General features: G+C 55.9%; 1 protein-coding gene across 3 annotated transcripts in view; it reads right to left on the bottom strand.

The window, feature by feature from the left end:
* FAM178B (family with sequence similarity 178 member B) overlaps positions 1–17,760 on the bottom strand; it is a 116,477-nt gene that overhangs the window by 13,647 nt on the left and 85,070 nt on the right. For 2 of the 3 annotated variants that reach the window (XM_031028742.2, XM_081833434.1), the window contains exons 13-14: positions 8,501–8,588; positions 1,775–1,900 (exon numbers count right to left, since the gene is read on the bottom strand). In XM_031028742.2, the coding sequence (XP_030884602.1) occupies positions 1,775–1,900; positions 8,501–8,588 (214 nt within the window). Of the gene's footprint in view, positions 1–1,774; positions 1,901–8,500; positions 8,589–12,113; positions 12,349–17,760 lie in introns of those variants that run through there. The other variant, XM_081833436.1, reaches the window with a different exon arrangement.

The raw sequence follows: 17,760 nt of genomic DNA, 5'->3' as shown, positions 1-17,760 counted from the left end.
CTCAGGCCACTTATTCCTCTTCTTCCCTGGGTGTGGAAGACATGTGCTACCAGATGGGCTCCAAAGAGCAAGGAGCCAAGTGGAAGCCTCCGGCCTGGCGGTCACCGCTCTGCTGGGTGAGGGCACAGGAGTAGCCTCCAAAGTGTTTGAAGCGCACACTCTTCACTGGGCAGATCAGATTCAAGCCTCTTTTCTGCCACCGCTCCCCTTCTCTTTCCTTTTTCCTTCCCTCAGTCCAGCCTGGGGCCTGCCCACTTGTGTCCTGCTCAGACAGACACTTCCCGCGCATGGGCCAACCCCACCTCCTTTCTAGAGGCCCTGGAACATCCAAACACAGCCTCTGAGACCAGCTCATTTCCCAGGAAGTCATTGGGAGAACAGAACGGGGCATGCACACAGCTCAGGCTCTCCTGGGAGGCAGGCCGGCAGTCTCGTAAATGCATTAATATTAGGCACAACTCAAAGATAACCTTACCTACATGCTCCAGAAGAGGTGCGTCCACCTGGGATTATCATATCTTCTTAATGGTTCATTTGTGTTAAGTAAATTAATTCATTTATCTGATTTGCAGAGCAATGCCCAAAGGGTGGACTTTTGGATCGTCAACATCCAACCTCCAAGTGAGCTTTTGGAATTACTACTTTCCTAAATTAGAAAGATGTCTATCTCCATTCCTCATCCTCGAGGCTCCAGGGAGAGAGGAGCTCACTGAGATCTACACCCCTCCCCCGGCCTTCCCCACCTCCCAGAGCCAAGCTTGGGGCTCCCACTTTGAAGCCCCTACATCCTACACCACTGCCCCTGCTTGACCTTCACCCCTAGGGTCCACAGGTCTCCCCATTCCAAACTGCACAACCTGCAGGCTCAGGGATACCTCTTTGTCCTCAACTCCCACCAAAGCTGGGCTTTCGGAAGAGCTGGGCAATGTCTGGAAAGTCCATTAGGAGGAACTGGGGAGGGGTGCCTGGGTGGCTCAGTCGGTTAAGTGTCTGACTTCAGCTCAGGTCATGATCCTGGGGTCCTGGGATCAAGCCCCATGTTGGGCTCCCTGCTCAGAGGGAGTCTGCTTCTCCCTCTCCCTCTGCTCCTCCCCCCGCTTGTGTTCTCTTTCTCAAGTAAATAAATAAAATCTTTAAAAAAAAAAAAAAGGGGGGCGCCTGGGTGGCTCAGATGGTTAAACGTCTGCCTTCGGCTCAGGTCATGATCTAGGGTCCTGGGATCGAGTCCCACATCGGGCTCCCTGCTCCACGGGAAGCCTGCTTCTCCCTCTGCCTTTCTCTCTCACTCTGTCTCTCACGAATAAATAAATAAAATCTTAAAAAAAAAAAAAAAGGAAGAACTGGGGGAAAGGCCAAGGACTCGGCCCCAGTGGCAACCACGGCGAGGAACAGGGAGGAGGCGCCCAGCTCCACTCCCCTCACCAGGATTTCAGCTCCTGCATCCTCTCCAAACTGTGCTGTACGACTCCCGGAGAACCCCACGCTAACACATCCGTACCGGACCATCGAGAATGCAGCAAAACCCTGGAGCAGGGCCAGGGGGACGTGCATGGCCGTGCACACAGCGCCCCAGTGCGCCTCCGTGAGGGGCATGGGCAAGGGCACTGATTACAGGCTCTGCAGGGAGGCAGCTTGCTGGAATTTTAAGGCCCTGGGGTTTTAGGAGGACTGGCGGCAATAAGGCCCTCCAGGCTGGGCAGCGTGGCCGGCCCTGCCTTCCCCGCTAGCTGGTGGTGCTACACCCTGGCTGGGTGGGCAGGCGCGGGGGGCTCACCTTGTGGTCGAGCTCAGCACTGGCCTTTGGCTGTTGCCCTTGGCATGGCGGCAAGGTCTCAGCGCCCAGGTACTGCCTGAGGGATGATGGCCTCATGAGGCTCAGCAGCTGGCTGAGTGAAGACAGCTGGGAAGGAGAAGAGAGGCTGTCATAAAGACGGGCCTTGGGACACCTGGGGACTCGGCTGGCACCGGCAAGTCAGAGCATGGGCTCTGGAGCCAGACCACCAGCTTCCGTGACCTGGATCCACCTCTCCCCAGCATGCTGTGTGGCCTCTTGGAGCCCGAGTGTCCTGTAGCTGCAAGATGGAGACAGCCACACACCCTGTTCCCAGGACAGGAGAGCCGCGCGTGCACACGGGGCCTGGCACGGGCCGAGCCTTCCTTCAAAGGCATGAACTCAGATCTCTGTAGGCTGGGGATTTGATCCACTTCCCTGGAGGGAGCACTCAGGCCTGGAAGAACCAAGGCCACCCCGAGCCGCTGCTCAAGTCCCTCTCCCCGCTGAACTTGCTGTGGGCTTGGAGGGGCTCACGGGGGAGCAGAGGCTCTGTGCCCCCCGCCCCCTCTCATGCCTGCTCCCCATCACGCTGCCTGCCCCCCATCACTCTGCCTGCCCCCATTTCTCCGCCCCGCCCTTTCCCTTCCAGGGGATTTTAAAGCAAATCCAAACACTGTATCATTTTACCCATAAAGAGCTTCTCACCCAAAAGGATAAGGATTTCTTTCCCCAGCATGGTCACAGTATCATTCTCTTGCCCAGCAAAATTACCAAGAATTCCTTATATGATCTAACACTGTGTTCGGGTTTCTCTGACGGTCTCAAAAAATGTCCTTACCAGTTGTGTTTTGGGAACGGGGATTCCCCACAAGGTCCGCACGCTGCATATGGTTGCTATGTCCCTTAATCTGCTAGCTGCCCGCCTCCTCCATGTAAACTGCTTACCCTCTCTGAACAAATGGGAGTGCCCCCACCCCTCCCAGGAACAGGGCCTGCAGGAGTCCAGGTGTCAGCAGTGAGCCACTCCTTCGGGCCCAGCCCCTGCACCTGGTTTGGGCCGCCTGGGTTCAGCCCCAACAAGGACCATTCAGCTGCCCTGGAGCTAACTTGTGGTCAGGACAGAGGCAGGCAGTATGTGGGTCCCTGGCGCCTCTGGGCCCACCTGCAACCCTGGGAAAGGGGCAGATGCAGATTGAAGGAGCAGAGCCAGCCGAGTTCACAGAGGCACCATCTTTTTAGATGTAGCAGGTGTAGGCTGCCCTGAAGGGCTTAGGCCTGAGCCCCCAGCCCAGCATCCTGCTCGAGCCCAGCCTTGCCCGGCACACCTGGCTTCCTCTCCCTGACTCACCCGCAGACACCTGCTCAGCATCTCAGCCGGCCACAGGCTTAGACAGCCCACAAGAGCAGCTGGGCTGAGGGCTAGGAGACAGGCCTAGGGCCTCGGCTCCTGGAAGGGGGCCAGGGCTTCTCGGCCTCGTGTCTGATCCCTTTAGGAACGGAGAGGAGGCAGGAAGAGAGAGAAGGTTCTAGGCGAAGAGAGGCACCATCTGGAGCTTCCCCCAAACCAGAGCTGGGCCGTCTTGCTCAGGCCTTGCGAGGCTGGGGATGGTTTCCAAAACGGCCCTGCCTGCTTGGGGATCACAGCTGTGCAAGCACAGGGGCCAGGCTCTGCAGCCCACGCCCCCAGAAGCCGTCCTCAGGCAGGCAGCCTCGCCCCAGCTAGCCCCTCCCGGCTCCAGGAGGCCCGGGCAGGGCCGGGCGGGGGAGTACACAGCAGCAGCTCAGCGGCTTGCTAGCTCCCATGTTTTTCCTCTCCACGAAAACTGCTTCGCCCTGCTCAGCGCAGCAAGCTGCCGCCTTCTGATTGCTTACCCTCCTTTGTTTCCAGTTCTGGCAGCCACACCCCTCTCCGGGATAAGGGCTTTTTTGGACCATGCATCCCCGCAGGGAGGGCCAGGGCCTGACATCACACCTCCCCACCTCACCCGCCGCTGGGAGCTGTCTCTACAAACACTCAGCCCATTAGGACAGACACCTCCAGGCAAGAGGCAAATGATCACCCAAGCAGGCAGGCCTCCACTGGTCTTGTCCGCCCGGTGGGCAGCAGGAGGCAGGCAAGTTCCGGCCGGGCAACTGGCCACACGGCCGGTCACTCCTGTGCTCAGGCCCCGGTGGTGCTTCTATCTGCCCAGTGGAGAAGGCCAGGATCTTAAGTGTCAGTGAGGCTCGGGCAGCCCTGCTGTCCCCTGGAGCCGGCACCCTCACCGGGCCTTGCGACCAGACACGTGCAGCTGCCCCTATCCGCCTTCCAGCCCCAGCCCCCCTCCCTTGACACTGCCGCCCACGCCACCCACGCCTGCCAATCCTCTCGCCCGGAACGACTTTTGCGTCCACCACATTTACCACCTCCTAACGCGTTCTGTAATTTACTTGTTTACCATGCTTCTTACCTGTCCCCCTCTCCCTCGCTAGAACATAGGGCCCACGAGGGCAATTTTGTTCCCCGCAGTGTGCCCCCGGGGTCGAGCACAGCCCCTGGCACATGTTATATGTTTCCTAAGTCTTCGTTCCCTGAAGGAATGCAGGGCAGGGCAGAACTGCCGTCAGCCTCTCCCTAGGAGATGCAGACCCTCGAACTCCTGCATTTGGGCCATTTACAGCCTGGGTCTTCCCGACTCCAAACTGGAAGACGCGGCTTGACGAAAGAGGCTTGCTGTGTTGCAAGAGGTGGCCTGGGAGAAGCAGCAAACTCCCGACTGGTCTCCAAACCTGTTCCCCCTGTGTCTTGCCGATCTCGGTAAAGAGCCTCTCCATCCTGCCAGTTGCATAGGTCCGGGAGCCCTCCTTGTCTCCTTCCTCTCACATCTCCTGTCCCACTGGCTGTGCTTGGGAAACACACCTAGAGTCGGACCACTTCTCACCACCTACGCCGCTATCTCCCCAGGCCAAACCATCTTCATCTCTTACCAGGATTACTGCAATTGCCTAAGCTCAACATAGCAGCCCGAGTAATTTAAAAATATTTTATAAATTAGATTCTGTTTCTCTTATCAAAACCTTCCAATGGCTCTCCAGCCAGAGTGGCTTCTGTTTTTCCTCTAACCTAAGAGAACTCTGGCTGCCCCAGGGCCTTTGCACTGGCTGTTTCCTGTGTGGAATGCTCTTCCCCGAGAAACCTGCCTGACCTTTTCAGTTCTATGCACAAATGTCCCCATCTCCCAACATTCCCTCTTCTCTTTATCTGGCTTTATTTTTCTCCAGGGCCCTTATGACCATCTGGTATGGCAAATATTTACTTTTTTTCTTGGTGCCTGTGTCCGTCTCCCTCTAGACTGTGAGTTTCACAAGGGAGGGACTGAGTTCTCTTCAGGGTTGTATCTTCAGTGTCCCGAGCAGGGTCTGGAGCACACTGTGCACGAAGCCAAAACCCTGCTGTTTCTGGGATATTCCCAAGATTCCCAAGGACAACAGGAAGCAGCCTGACCCCAAGGCTCTCCTGGAAAATGAGGCCTTGGGGGAGGGCAGGGGTGCATCCTGACCACCTACAGAAGTCCCATTCCTCAAATTCTAGTTCTTCAGCTCCTACTCCTAGGGCCTCAGACTGCAGCCTGAGACAGAGAGTCAAGCCATCCAGGGGTCAGGGACTCCTCCTGCCCAGCAGGGCCCTGAGAGCCTCTGCCCAGGCACTCACCCCAGAACTTCTCCTAGAGGAGTCAATTCTCTATCCCCCGGCTCCCCTTCAGAGTCAATCAACTGATAAGGTTTATCAAGCATTTGTACCTCAGTGAAGGAAGTAGAAGCCACAGCCCTTGTTCTCCTAGCTGCCACTTAGGGATAAAGCTCAAGGGACCAGCAGGGCACCTTCAGCATGAAATGGCAGGCCTGGTCTGGGCTGTCACCACGATGACAGCCAAGGAAGGGGCTGGAGAAGCAGAGACGGCATGTTGCAGTGGTCAAGGGCAAGGACCCTGCGGCTGAATCCTAGCTCCACGGCTTTCCCCGCTGTATGGCCCTGAGAACCTTCCTAACTGCACCTGCCTCAGTTGCCCCATCTGTGAAAAATGTCTGATGGTAACAGTCCTTACAGCCGGGGGCTGCTATGAGAGGTAAGCTCTGAGAACAGACCCTGGGACACAGCCCGTGCTATGCAGAGTGTTGGCTACGGCCGTTTCAGTTGGGATGTGATGATGGAAAGGAAGGAAGGTCAGGGCACAGAGATGTGTGCAGAGAGAGCGGGGCTGGCCCGCGAGGAGGGCTGGGAAGAACAGGTGGCGCGGTCAGGCCGCATGGAGAAGCTGGGAAAGGGGGCGTTGCGGGGTTCGATGCGTGGAGGCTGCAGGGCCAAGGTGGTGGCCCTTTGAAGGCAAGGATCCGTCTGACAGGCCAGACTGGAAAGGGGAGCGCCTACAGCCCGGAGACCTGGGAGGCGCCTGCAGTGGAGATGGGGGAAACAGGCAGGGGGGGCCGCAGGCAGGTCCCAGCTGGTCCCTCCTCTCCGCGAGCCGCCGGGAGGCTGCGCAGCCCGCACTGGCCGCCGGCAGACTCTCCTCTCTGCAACACGAGCACTGACTCAGCCTCCTGGCCCTGGCTCAGGACACCTTCTCTGGAAGCCACTTCACGGCCCTCGGGCAGTGTTAGTCACTGCACCCTCAGCCCACCTTGCTCACACCCTGTCTTCAGAGGCTGGTTCCTGGTGCGGAGCCTGGCACGGAGCCTAGCACACAGGCAGTGCTTAGCTGGGGTCTCTGGAGGAGATGGGCGCGCGGTGGGCATGCGGGCGACTGGTATGGCTGGAGAGCCCTGGAGCTGGGCGGGCCTGGGCCGGGCTTGGCCCCTGGCAGGCCCTGGGGAGCAGCTGGGGGCTCCCGGGCCCGGATGCTTGAGCCACTCTTTGGTCACTGCCAAACACTGCAGGTGGGCGACCACCCCCCCACCCCCCCCACAGCTGGTCCTGCCTTTCCTGAGCTGGACGCTCTGGCTTGTCCCCTCTGTTCTGCTGACACCGTGCTCTGTTCTCCTTGGGGCTCACGGACCCCCACCTGCCCTCCAGAGCCCTCTGGGTTCAGGCGGTCTTGTTTGCCTGCTGCATGTCCGCCGGCCCCCACTCCTAACCGCCTGCACCCCCGAGACACCGTTTGGTCTCTCCTCCCTCACGGAGATGCTCTGTCATCAGGCTGTCATCTGTGTGAAGGCACCCCAGTGCGGGCCAATCCCTCCCCCACCCCTCCCCAGGTCTCTGGGGAAAGGGAACTTCCGCTTGCACACTCCAGGGGCTCCACTCCAGGCTCGTTCACTCCACAAGTACACGTGGAGTCCCCGTGTGTGCCAGGCACTGTGCTGGGTGCTGACGGGCAGAAAGATTTGGTCCCTGCACTCAAGGAGCTGCTGCTGGGATGTGTGTGTGTGTGTGTGTGTGTGTGTGCACGCCCGTGCGCGTACACAGACCGTGACCCAATAAATAAGAAAACGTCAGGAGGTAAATAATTTAAAACAGGGGGATGTGCCAGGGGACTTTGCATTGGGTGGTCAGGAAAGGCCTCTGAGTGGAGGTGTCATTTCAGCAGGAACTGGAATGACAATAAGCTCCAGCCAGGCTAAGTCCTCGGGAGAAAGTATTTACAGCAAAGGGGGCAGCCGGGGCAAAAGCCAGGCCGAACCCACTCAGACAAACCAACACAACCAGTCAGCTTTCTGCGCTCCCGCCCTGCAATCCCGGCATTGCAGACTCAGCGATATCGTCCACCCTGCCCCGGGATGTGCCGGAACGTTCTCTCAGCACTCTGGGCAAGGGGTTATGCAGGCTTCCCGAGGACGCCTCTACGAACAGAGACGCACAGCCCTTCACAGGGACTGCCTGGACCCTCTGGTGTTGCTGAGCTAGAGGGCTCGGTTGTACCCAGCAACTATTCTTGGATCCCAGGAGCTTCCAGGGGGTAAGGGTGAGGGTGTGCTCAACCTCTCTGCCACCCATCCGTGGGCTGGCTGGGACCCACGCTGCCCCCACGGCCCCGAGCTGCGGAGGCCGTGGTCAGAGCTTTCTGGGGAGAAGGGGAATGGGGAAAGAAGACAAAGCTCTACTTTTCTTTCGGCCCCAAGAATGCCTAACATTGGAAAAGGAGAGGCACTAGGCGTGAGTAGTTTTAAGGGCATAGTGTTTGTTTTCGTTTGCACTGTTTTTCTTTCCGCCTATAAAAAGTAATATAAGCAGGGGCTGGGGAAGGAGAGAATGGAAATTAGCATTGAACGGGTATGGCGTTTTTATTTGGGAGGATGAAAAAAAGTTCTGGAGGTGGACGGTGGTGATGGTGCACCACTTTGTGAATGTACTCAGAGCCGCTGAATTGTACGCTTCGAAATGGCTGAACTCTGCACTTAAAATTGTCATGACGGTAAAAAAAAACAAAAAAAACCAACAAAAACGTTAAAGCGGTAAATGTTATGTCATGCGTATTTTACCACGGCTAAAAAAAACCAAACCAACAAGTAACACACGCTCCCAGCTCACTGCTCTAGCCTCAGTGCCTAGCACACAGTGGGCATACAAAACAGTCATTGCTGAATGCAAGGATATGAGGGAAAAATTCACACTCGACTTGCCTCTCCTGGCCTGAGGCTCCCAACCTTTGGGAAAAGCCACAGGAGCAGGCCGGCCTCGGGGGGAGCCCTCTGCTCACCCACAGGCTTCCTGGGCCCAGGGGATGCTGCCCAGCAGAGGCCAAGACTCACCTGGGCCTTCTCTTGCCAGAGAGGGAGCGTCTCTTGCTGGTCCAGCATCTGGGCAATGACCACGAGGCTGAGCTGGCTTCGAAGTTGCCTGTGGGGAAGGAGCAAGAGGGACTGAGGGGTGGGACACTCTGAGAGCAAGTGGGCTGGAGGCACATGTCCGGACAGCATGAGAGAGGCGTGCTGCCTGGAGTACTCTGTCCTGCTCTTCTGGTTTATAGTATTTATCATTTATTTTAGAAGCAATAAAACATGATGGCAGGGTTAAAAAATAAGCAAAAGGAAAAAAAAATTAAAGTCGGTAATTTCAGAGGCTGGCTCAGCAGTTTTTCTTCTCAGTTCGTCTTTCTGAGTATCTGTACTTACCTGCGGATACACAGAGATAAGGAACGTTCAACCGCTTTGGCACAGACCTTTGCCTTTTTTGTCCTTGGTGGCATTAGAATCTTTCGTGGGGCTAAACTTTGTTTTTCTTTCACCTAGCATCAACTTTCCTTTGGAGAAGCTGCTCACCCAGAGTGGGCACATGAGCCGGGCCCGGCCCATCAGAGTCTGACTGACTGAGCCTCTTAGAGGTCGCCTCCGTGCCCTGGTTGGAATTATCAAGCAGGGCATGTGCCCTGGTTGGAATTATCAAGCAGAATATGTGCCGTTCCAGCAGGGCCACTGGTCGGGCAGGAGGTGATCCTACACCTGCTGGTGACCATCATGCCTCCTTGTGGGAGAGCCTGGAGGATGAAGCAAGCAGAGACAGAGGACAGGGACAGAGCTCTGACAACACCCAGAGCCTGCTGTGCCTGAAGCCCCCGGCCCCTGGACCATTCAGTAGGTCAGTTGGTCATGTGGGCCAATAAAGTGCCTTTGGCTTCAGTCAGTTTGGGCTGGGCTTCTGAGTCAAGCACTAACTAGTCTTAACTGATGAACTCAGGGGGCTAGTATCTCTTCTCTTTGGGACTGAAGACCTCTGATGGGGATTTCAGAAGCTCATGTTCAGGGCTCTGATTTCCATGGGTCCTTGAGGACTAAAGGGAGCAGAAAGAGAAGAGAGGAGGGGCGTGGAGACCAGAGGATGAGGCTGGGGTGGCAGGGGCTGAGGAGGCTGTGGGGGGGTCGAGGGCCCCTCCTCTGTCCACGCTCCCTGCCATAGCTCGTCTCCACCAAGAGGGTCACATCTCTCTTGCACCTCCATACACTCTAGGAGCAGATGTCAGCCCCTGGCACGGACCTTGATGTGGCCACAGTCCCTAGTTTCTGCAGAGAGCCACCATCAGAAGAAGCAAAGGAGAGGTCCCGAAGCTAGAGGAAACATAAGGCACATGAAGGAAGACGCTTGGGCTGGAACCAGCTCCTTAAAGGGGAAATGCCCTCAGGTCACGGCACTGCTGGGGGGACCCACACAGCCGCCCTCACCCGTATTCCTGGAATGACACCACAAGGAACTGAAGGACTGGACATCTGGAACAGCCTGCCACAGGCAGCATGGGGAAATGCAAGTACTCTGGGGAGGCAGGATCCAGCCTGGCCACTTCCGGGCTTGGTGGTCCACTCTCCGCTGCAACTTCCCCAGGGCCGGGCCTGCTGCTGCCCAGGCCTCACATGATGGAGGGAACTGGGGTAGGAATGGGGAACTGGGGTAGGAACTGGGGTAGGAATGGCTCCTCGAAGTTCCTGTGGGGCTGGGCAGGCTGGAACCGCAACCAGGGGCCTTGCTGATTTTCTTAGCACTTTGTCAAGAAAGTCAGAGGGATCGGGGCGCCTGGATGGCTCAGTCGTTAAGCGTCTGCCTTCGGCTCAGGTCATGATTCCAGGTCCTGGGATCGAGCCCCGCATCGGGCTCCCTGCTCCGCGGGAAGCCTGCTTCTCCCTCTCCCACTCCCCCTGCGTTCCCTCTCTCGCTGTGTCTCTCTCTCTGTCAAATAAATAAATAAAATCTTAAAAAAAAAAAGAAAAGAAAGTCAGAGGGATCAACAAGGCAACAGGTTCTTGATGAAACGGAGAAAAAAAGCAGCCGCAAAGCAGTACCAAGATCAGTGCCATACCACATCAGAAAGGAGAACATGAAAAAGGGGGAAATGCACAGTGCAGGGGAGGGTGCGGGCCGGCAGAGTCGCTCACACACAGCAGGTGGGAATTCAAACTGCACATCCACTTTGAGAAACTGCTTGGCAAGATCAACTAAAGATGAACACGTGCTCACCCATGACCTAGCAATCCTACGCCTAGGTACCTACGTGCGCGCACACAACGCGGAAGTGCACTTTAGGTACACCATTGGTACGCATACCCAGACTGGGCCCTATCGATCCAACTCAATCCTACTCGTAATGACAGTGAGCTAAAATGCTATCCAAAGTCCCGGATGATCTTCACTGTGCCACGCGAAAGAAGCCAGATTCAAAAGAATACATGTGCATGATTCAGTTCCTTATAGAGTACAAAAATGGCCAAACAGCAGCTGTTGGAAGCCTGGGTAGTGGTGATGGCTGGGGGGACGGGCAGGTTCTGCTCATGTTGCATTTCTTGCTCTGAGTGCAGGTTTCCCACGGGTTCCACTTGTGGCCACTGAGCCATGCGCCTACGGTCTGTGTTCTGTTCTGTTTGTATGTTGCAGTTCAATAAAACTATTACTTAAAGAAGCAATTCAGGTGGAGGGAGAGACAGGATTGCCAGATTTAGCCAGTAAAAATAGAGGATGCCCAGTTAAATTTGAATTTCTTATTGACAAAGAGTCATTTTCTTGGCGCACGGTTCTCCTGCGCAATGTTTGTATTTTATCTGGCAACCCAGGGAGGGGCCAGCCATCCCTGGTCCATTCTGGATCAGGAAGACCTGACATTAACCAGCACGGGGCCCTCCCACACCCTGTCTCCCTTTAGCCTTGAGCCCTCTCTGCGGAGCACCTCAGCGTCCCCACCTGACCTTCTGAGAGGCAGCCTCTTTTAGCCGCATGGGATAGAAAACAGGAGTCCCTCATCATCCCCCACACTGGACTCCTGTGAGCGCAGCCAGACCATCGCCCCTCACCCAGCGCCCTACCCTCCCGTTTTCTCCCGGAGCCCTGGCCACACGGCACACCCTGCATGGCTTCCATCTCATTGGCAGCCAGGACCTGCTCTCCGGCTGTTGCCCGGGAGCCCCAGCAGCAGCTGGGCCGGGAACACAGTGGGAGGTAAATGGCCCCTCTGTGCCTTGCTCCAAAGTTAACTCGCAGCCAGAGTCAGAAGTCCTGCATCTGGGCTTCGTTAATCCAAAACCCAGGCCTCGGAGGGCGGGGAGGGGCCAACCTGGGGGCAGGCCAGCGGAGCAGAGCCGGGGTGGTTCCAGAAGGGAAGAAGCAGGCTGGGTGGGTCAGGACAGGGCTGTTGTCCAGAAAAGAAAAAAAGCACCAGAAAAAGCACCGGGTGAATGGATGAAAAGGAACCCACATCTGAGGGTGGCATGCTCCCCCTCGCTGTCCCCGCCTGCCCACTGCCTTTCATTCTGACGGCCCCCCTGCCTTTTAAACACAGTCTCCTGTGCTCTCAGTTCCCACTGGGACACAGGGACAGGGGACAGGACCGCTTTTTAATTTTAGACTGAGACCTTATTCTACGGAGGAGAAAACACAAAGACTCACCCCAAATAACACCCAAACTGTGCAGAGGGCAAGCAAAGGGGCCCCGTGGGCCCAGCCAAGGTCGGCCGGGGGCTCTTCCTCTCTCTCCTAGAAGCTGCCTGACCCCACCCGGCAAGGACTCCCCGGGACTCAAACCGGACGGATAAAGGAGGATGTAGAAGGCACTGGAGGCATCCCAGCCACTGTCATATAAGGAAACAAGCCCCAGCTCTCTGTGCTCACACCAGGCCAGGCCTCTGCCTCAGCCCTGCCCCCACCCCTGCTCCCCCCACGGGCCTCTGTAAGATCAGGACACTGGATCGGCACTCAGAGGAGCCTAAGGCACTGCGAAATCTGGAATCCACAGCAGAGCTGGGAAGTGGAATGCAGGCACTCTGCTTCCCAGCCTCCGGCCTTCCCTCCAGCTCCTGCAAGGGGCAGCCCAGCCAGGCACCGGGCACCATGCTCGAACTCGGAGGAAGGCAAAGGCGCTAACCAGTGTGGGCCGCTAGGATGTTGGGACAACCACCCTGGTCAGTGCAGCCCCCTCTGGCGCCCCTCGTCTTCACTTGTTCGGAGGGGAACGAGGCCCCGCCAAGGCTGAACTACCCTAAAAGGCCATCAGGCATCTGGCCAAAGGCGTGAGCTGCCCTTTCCATGTCTTTAGGGCAGTTCAGGAAGCAACAATAGTGGCCTGTTCCGCTGTGGAAATGCTGCCCAACACCCTGCCTCAGGGCATCTGCCCGCCTTGCCTCTCGGGGACTGTCCATGCTGCCTCTCAGGCATCACGGCCACCCCTCATGCCACCGCCTCCGCCCACCACCCCCCGCCCGCAGTCCTTCACTTGGAGCCTACCCTGCACGTGAGCACGTACCACCCAGGCGGGAAGAACCAGGGCCTGGGCTCAGAGCTTAGGGCAACCCCCTTGGGAGTCTGCCCTGTCATCCACACACATGTTGGGACACTCGTGAGTGTGGGCATGCACAGTGCAGACAAGAAGAGACGGCCACAGATCCGTACAAGGGACCGTCACACGGCAACATGAAGGGTCCATCCACAACAGCTCACTGCTACATGGACGAATCCCACAAAGTGTTCACACTATGCCAAGAAAGCCAGACACAAGAGAGAACACTGAGCACGGTCCCATTTATGCACAGGTTTAAAACCAGGCAAAAGGAAGCTATGGGATAGAAGTCGGGGAAATGGTTTTCTTTGTAGAGGGAATGCCTAGGAGGGGCTCGAGAGGGCTTCTGGGGGGCGGGTGACCGTCTGCCCTATGATATAGTGGTAGTTACACAGACAGCTCCCTTTGCAAAGTGCACTGCGCAGCCACCTCTGATGTGTCCTTTCCTGCATGGATATTATATGAATAAAAAGGTTACTACTCTTGGGCGCCTGGGTGGCTCAGTTGGTTGGGCGACTGCCTTCGGCTCAGGTCATGATCCTGGAGTCCCGGGATCGAGTCCCGCATCGGGCTTCCTGCTCGGCGGGGAGTCTGCTTCGTCCTCTGACCCTATCCCCTCTCAGGTGTTCTCTCTCTCTCAAATAAATAAATAAAATCTTTAAAAAAAAAAAACAAAACAAAAAGGTTACTACTCTTTAGTAGATAAAGTTCATATGGACAATTACAACTCAATTCCCACCCTCTTTATCATCCTACTTCCCTCTTTCTTTCTTTTCGGTATTGTGATGAAATCCGTGGAACGTCAGGCTTAGAACACTTCTTAAAAGTCACCCAATCTAGGCGGCGCCTGACCGGCTCAGTTGGTAGAGCATGTGACTCTTGATTTCAGGGTTGTAAGTCATGAGTTCAAGGCCCATGTTGGGCCGAGAGCTTACTTAAAACAAACAAACAAAAAATAGTCACGCCATCTAATGTCCGCGTATTTGTCCATCTAATTAGGCTCTCCACATACCTGAGGGAAGTGGCCATTATTTTCCACAACTCTTTCTTCTCTGTGTATACAACATCCATACTTTTCTCTCTTTTAGAATCTTTTTGCTACTGTGGGTTGGGTCCTCTGAAGGCCCTGGGGGTTGTCAACATTCTCGTCAGTGAGGTGCTCAGAGCTGGCCCTGACGCTCCTTTTCCTGGCTGCCCCGCGATGCGATGCAGATCGCAGATTGAGCCCAAAGTCTTTCTCACATGTCTTGCTGTCAAATCCCATTTCCCAGATACTGTTGTTAATTGTGCAGCTGGGTCTCTCTTTTCCTCTCAGACAGTCATTATGGTTTGTTGAGATCTTCTGGGATCTTCCATTCCCTGTCAGTTGTATTCAGGTCATGTGTGAGTCTGACTATTGTTCCATTAATGGCCTCATCTGAGACACCGGGTCTGCCCTGACCAACCTGTCAGTGAAGACAAGACATCAGGGGCCCCGCGGGCCTGCCCTCCAGGCGGACTCTGCTGGCCAGCAGCACCTTGTGATGAGGAGCCCCAGCTACTTGGACATCAATCGCTCAGCCCACATTTCTTACGTTGTCCTCAGGATAGGACGGTAGTCTCTACCAAGTGCCTTACAGAAACCCAGACAGTCCTCTCCAGAGTACTATTCTGGCTGGCCTGTCAAAACATAAATGAGGCTAGTCTGGTATGATTTATTCTTAGGAATCCTAGAAAGCAGAGCTTCCTTTTCTGTGTATGTGCTCACAAACCGTCTCTGGGGAATGATGTGGGGGGCGCCTCAAGCCTGCCGTGCTCCTTCTGCACCCTCCCTCCCCACCTCCGGAGGTCTCCGTGGACTCAGGGGACCCCCATCTGCTCCTCTCCCAGGACTGACCGGGGCCGTCCTTGTACCACGGGGGACTTAAACCCATTCCGCACACTGTCTTCTCCCGTGCTGTCTTAGGCTTCAATTCCCTTTGATCAATAGTGGAGTCCAGATGAAAAATTATGCTCCTCGACAAAGAGAAGAGAAGCAAAATAGGAATTATATAGTGTTGTTCTCTCTTCATCGGTGTCAATATTTCATTGCCAGCCCAAAACAGCATTCCTTGCTTCAAAAACAACTACACGGAAGCCCCTCCTATGGGCCTTAGTTTTCCCCAGGGGCGCTAACATTGGTGCATGCTGTTTATCCATCTGCCTTGTTTTTGCGTCCTACTTTCCATCTTCCGTATCTTTCAAAATCCGAGATCATGCTCGAGCTCTGGGTGCAGCCCCTGCAGCCTTTAGATACTTCCTACTTTTTCCTTACTGGGTTCATTCACAGTCCACATCCGAAGTGTTACTGCACCCTGTCTCCGAGCCTGCCTGAGCCATCTTTGAGTTTGGAATTGGCTACTAAAAAACAACTCTATGCTCTTTGGGCTCTGCCCTCCAGAAGCCACCGCTCCACAAGCATGCATGCACATGAGTCCCTCCTCCATGCCAGGCTCCGAGGGCCTAGAAAGCAAAGTCATAGCTCCTCCCTCAAGATGCTCAGAGCCCAAGGGATTAGCCAAAGGCACTGACGATCAGGGCCCTGTGTCAGGAGGTTTCTAGGGAGAGTTGCCTTGGTCTGAGCCTAGTCTTTTTTTTTTTTTTTTTAAAGATTTTATTTATTTATTTGAGAGAGAGAGAATGAGAGACAGAGAGCATGAGAGGGAGGAGGGTCAGAGGGAGAAGCAGACTCCCCGCCGAGCAGGGAGCCCGATGCGGGACTCGATCCCGGGACTCCAGCATCATGACCTGAGCCGAAGGCAGTCGCCCAACTGACTGAGCCACCCAGGCGCCCCAGTCTGAGCCTAGTCTTGAGGGTGAGGAAATGTTAACCAGGCAAAGAGGAGGAGAGGGATAAGGGAAACTGGAACTGATGCCGAAAGGCTCCGAGACAAATCCTGAGTTGGGGTGGCTGGAGCATGGGAGCCTGCCGGGGACGCTGGGCAGGGGGAGAAGGTAGGATTGGAAAAGAAGGCACAAAGGCCTAGTATGCCACTGTTTGAATTTCATCCTGGGGACAGAAGCCCGAGGGATTTTAATGGAGCAAAGGAGTGACGCAGCCAGCTGTGCATCCGAAGGGAGGTGATGCTGCTGGACAGTGCAAGCATGGGTCAGAAGGGGGACAGCCTGGAAGGAGGCAGCATTCCAGGGTCACTGTGGTAAGAGCTGGAACTGTGTGAGGGTGATGGGAGAGGTGGCTATTGTTGGGGAGGAGGAGCTGGAGGGGACAGGAGGTGACCCTGGACTCTCAGGCTTTGGGCAGTGGGCAGGTGCTGATACCGTCATGGGGCCATGGAAGACAGGAGAAGGTGGTCCTCCTTGGAAGGTGGTGACTTCTGTTCTGCACATGCTAACCCTGAAATTCTTTTCCACGCAGATCTGGTGCTTAGCAGAAAAGTCTGGCCAAAGGTATTGACTTGTGAGCCCCTGGCATGAGCCTGGAGCTGTGGCCATGGATGAGGATGAGATGGGGTCTCAGGTCGAGTTCCCCAGGAGGTGGACTCTGAAGCGGAAGTGAGCATGCAGGGAGAAGGGGAGATGGGCGCTCTTGGGACAACCTCCTGTAGGGATGAAGGAAGCAGGTCTGGGCCAAAGGGGAAAGCCAGGCTGGAATGCAGTCACAGCAAAGCCCTTGGCTGACCCCGCAAGGACCTCTGGGGCTGGCAAGGTCCTTCAGAGACATCCCGGATCGAGGCAAAGAGGCAGGCCTTTGTGCCCCCAGCACTGGGCTGCTCCCAAGGAAGGCACCTAACCTCAGGTAAGGTAACCGTGTTCAGCAAAGGCAATTCCTGGGATTTGGGCTAGCAGGGCGACACTCAGCAGCTGGGGAGGGGGTGCCAGAGTCCTGAAGTGGGACCATATGGACAGAGCACCGCAGGGCCCAGCCTGGAAAGCTCCCCCAGACTGCACAGAGTGACCACAGGAGAGGGACTGGGGCAGAATCCCCAGGCAAACTGAGACTTGAGGAGCAGCGGAGGAAGGAACTGGATGATGGCGCCTGAGAAGGATGGGCCAAAGAAGGGGAGGGGAGTCGGGAGAATGATATTGTGAAGCCAAGGAAGAAAATGATAAGCTTATTCCTGAGGAAGGGCCATTAGGTCAGGGGTAATAAGGCAGTTTGGCTAGAGTGCCAGATGAGGTATGTCTCCTCTACTTCTAGCTCTTTAGGTCTCTCCTACCACCCCTTACGTGCGCACCCACTCGTAAAGGTGAGCCAGATCCTCTTCAGCCACAACCCCTCACACTCCTGGCTTCACGGGGACCCACTTTTTCTCTGCTGCCCTCTCGGCTCCAGCATGGCCCCTCGACCCCTAGACATGATCTTCATCTTGCCTCCTGTCCCTCCGGATTTTGAGACCTTCTAAAATTTTGAGGGTTTTTGGACTGTGGCTGCCCCCTTCTAGAATGTTCTGGCCTTGCCCACCCCCAGAGCCTGAAATGTCTGTTTTCTCAGGTGAGAACTCCCTCCCACACTCTGAGCTCTGAAGAATCCACCATGTGTCCAGGGTGGGCAGGGTTCCGAAAGCCTGTTTCGGGTGAATGGAGTAAGGGAGAGCAGGGGAAGGGAAGCTTAGAGGTGCAGCAGTAGCTGGAGGAGGGGGGTGGCGGCAGAATTGCTGTTCTAAGGTAGGAGACACACGAGCGCACGTGTTTGCTGAGGAAGAGCCAGTAAGAGGATGAGAAGTGAAAGGTATAGGAATAAGGGACGACTGCAGAAGGTCTGGAAGGGCAGGCCCGTTGGGG

Source organism: Leptonychotes weddellii, chromosome 10, assembly GCF_054177405.1.
Source record: "Leptonychotes weddellii isolate Sample4059 chromosome 10, ASM5417740v2, whole genome shotgun sequence".
Taxonomy (NCBI): Eukaryota; Metazoa; Chordata; class Mammalia; order Carnivora; family Phocidae; genus Leptonychotes; species Leptonychotes weddellii.
The sequence above is the reverse complement of the archived record's forward strand: the minus strand, read 5'-3'. Positions and strand labels throughout refer to the sequence as shown.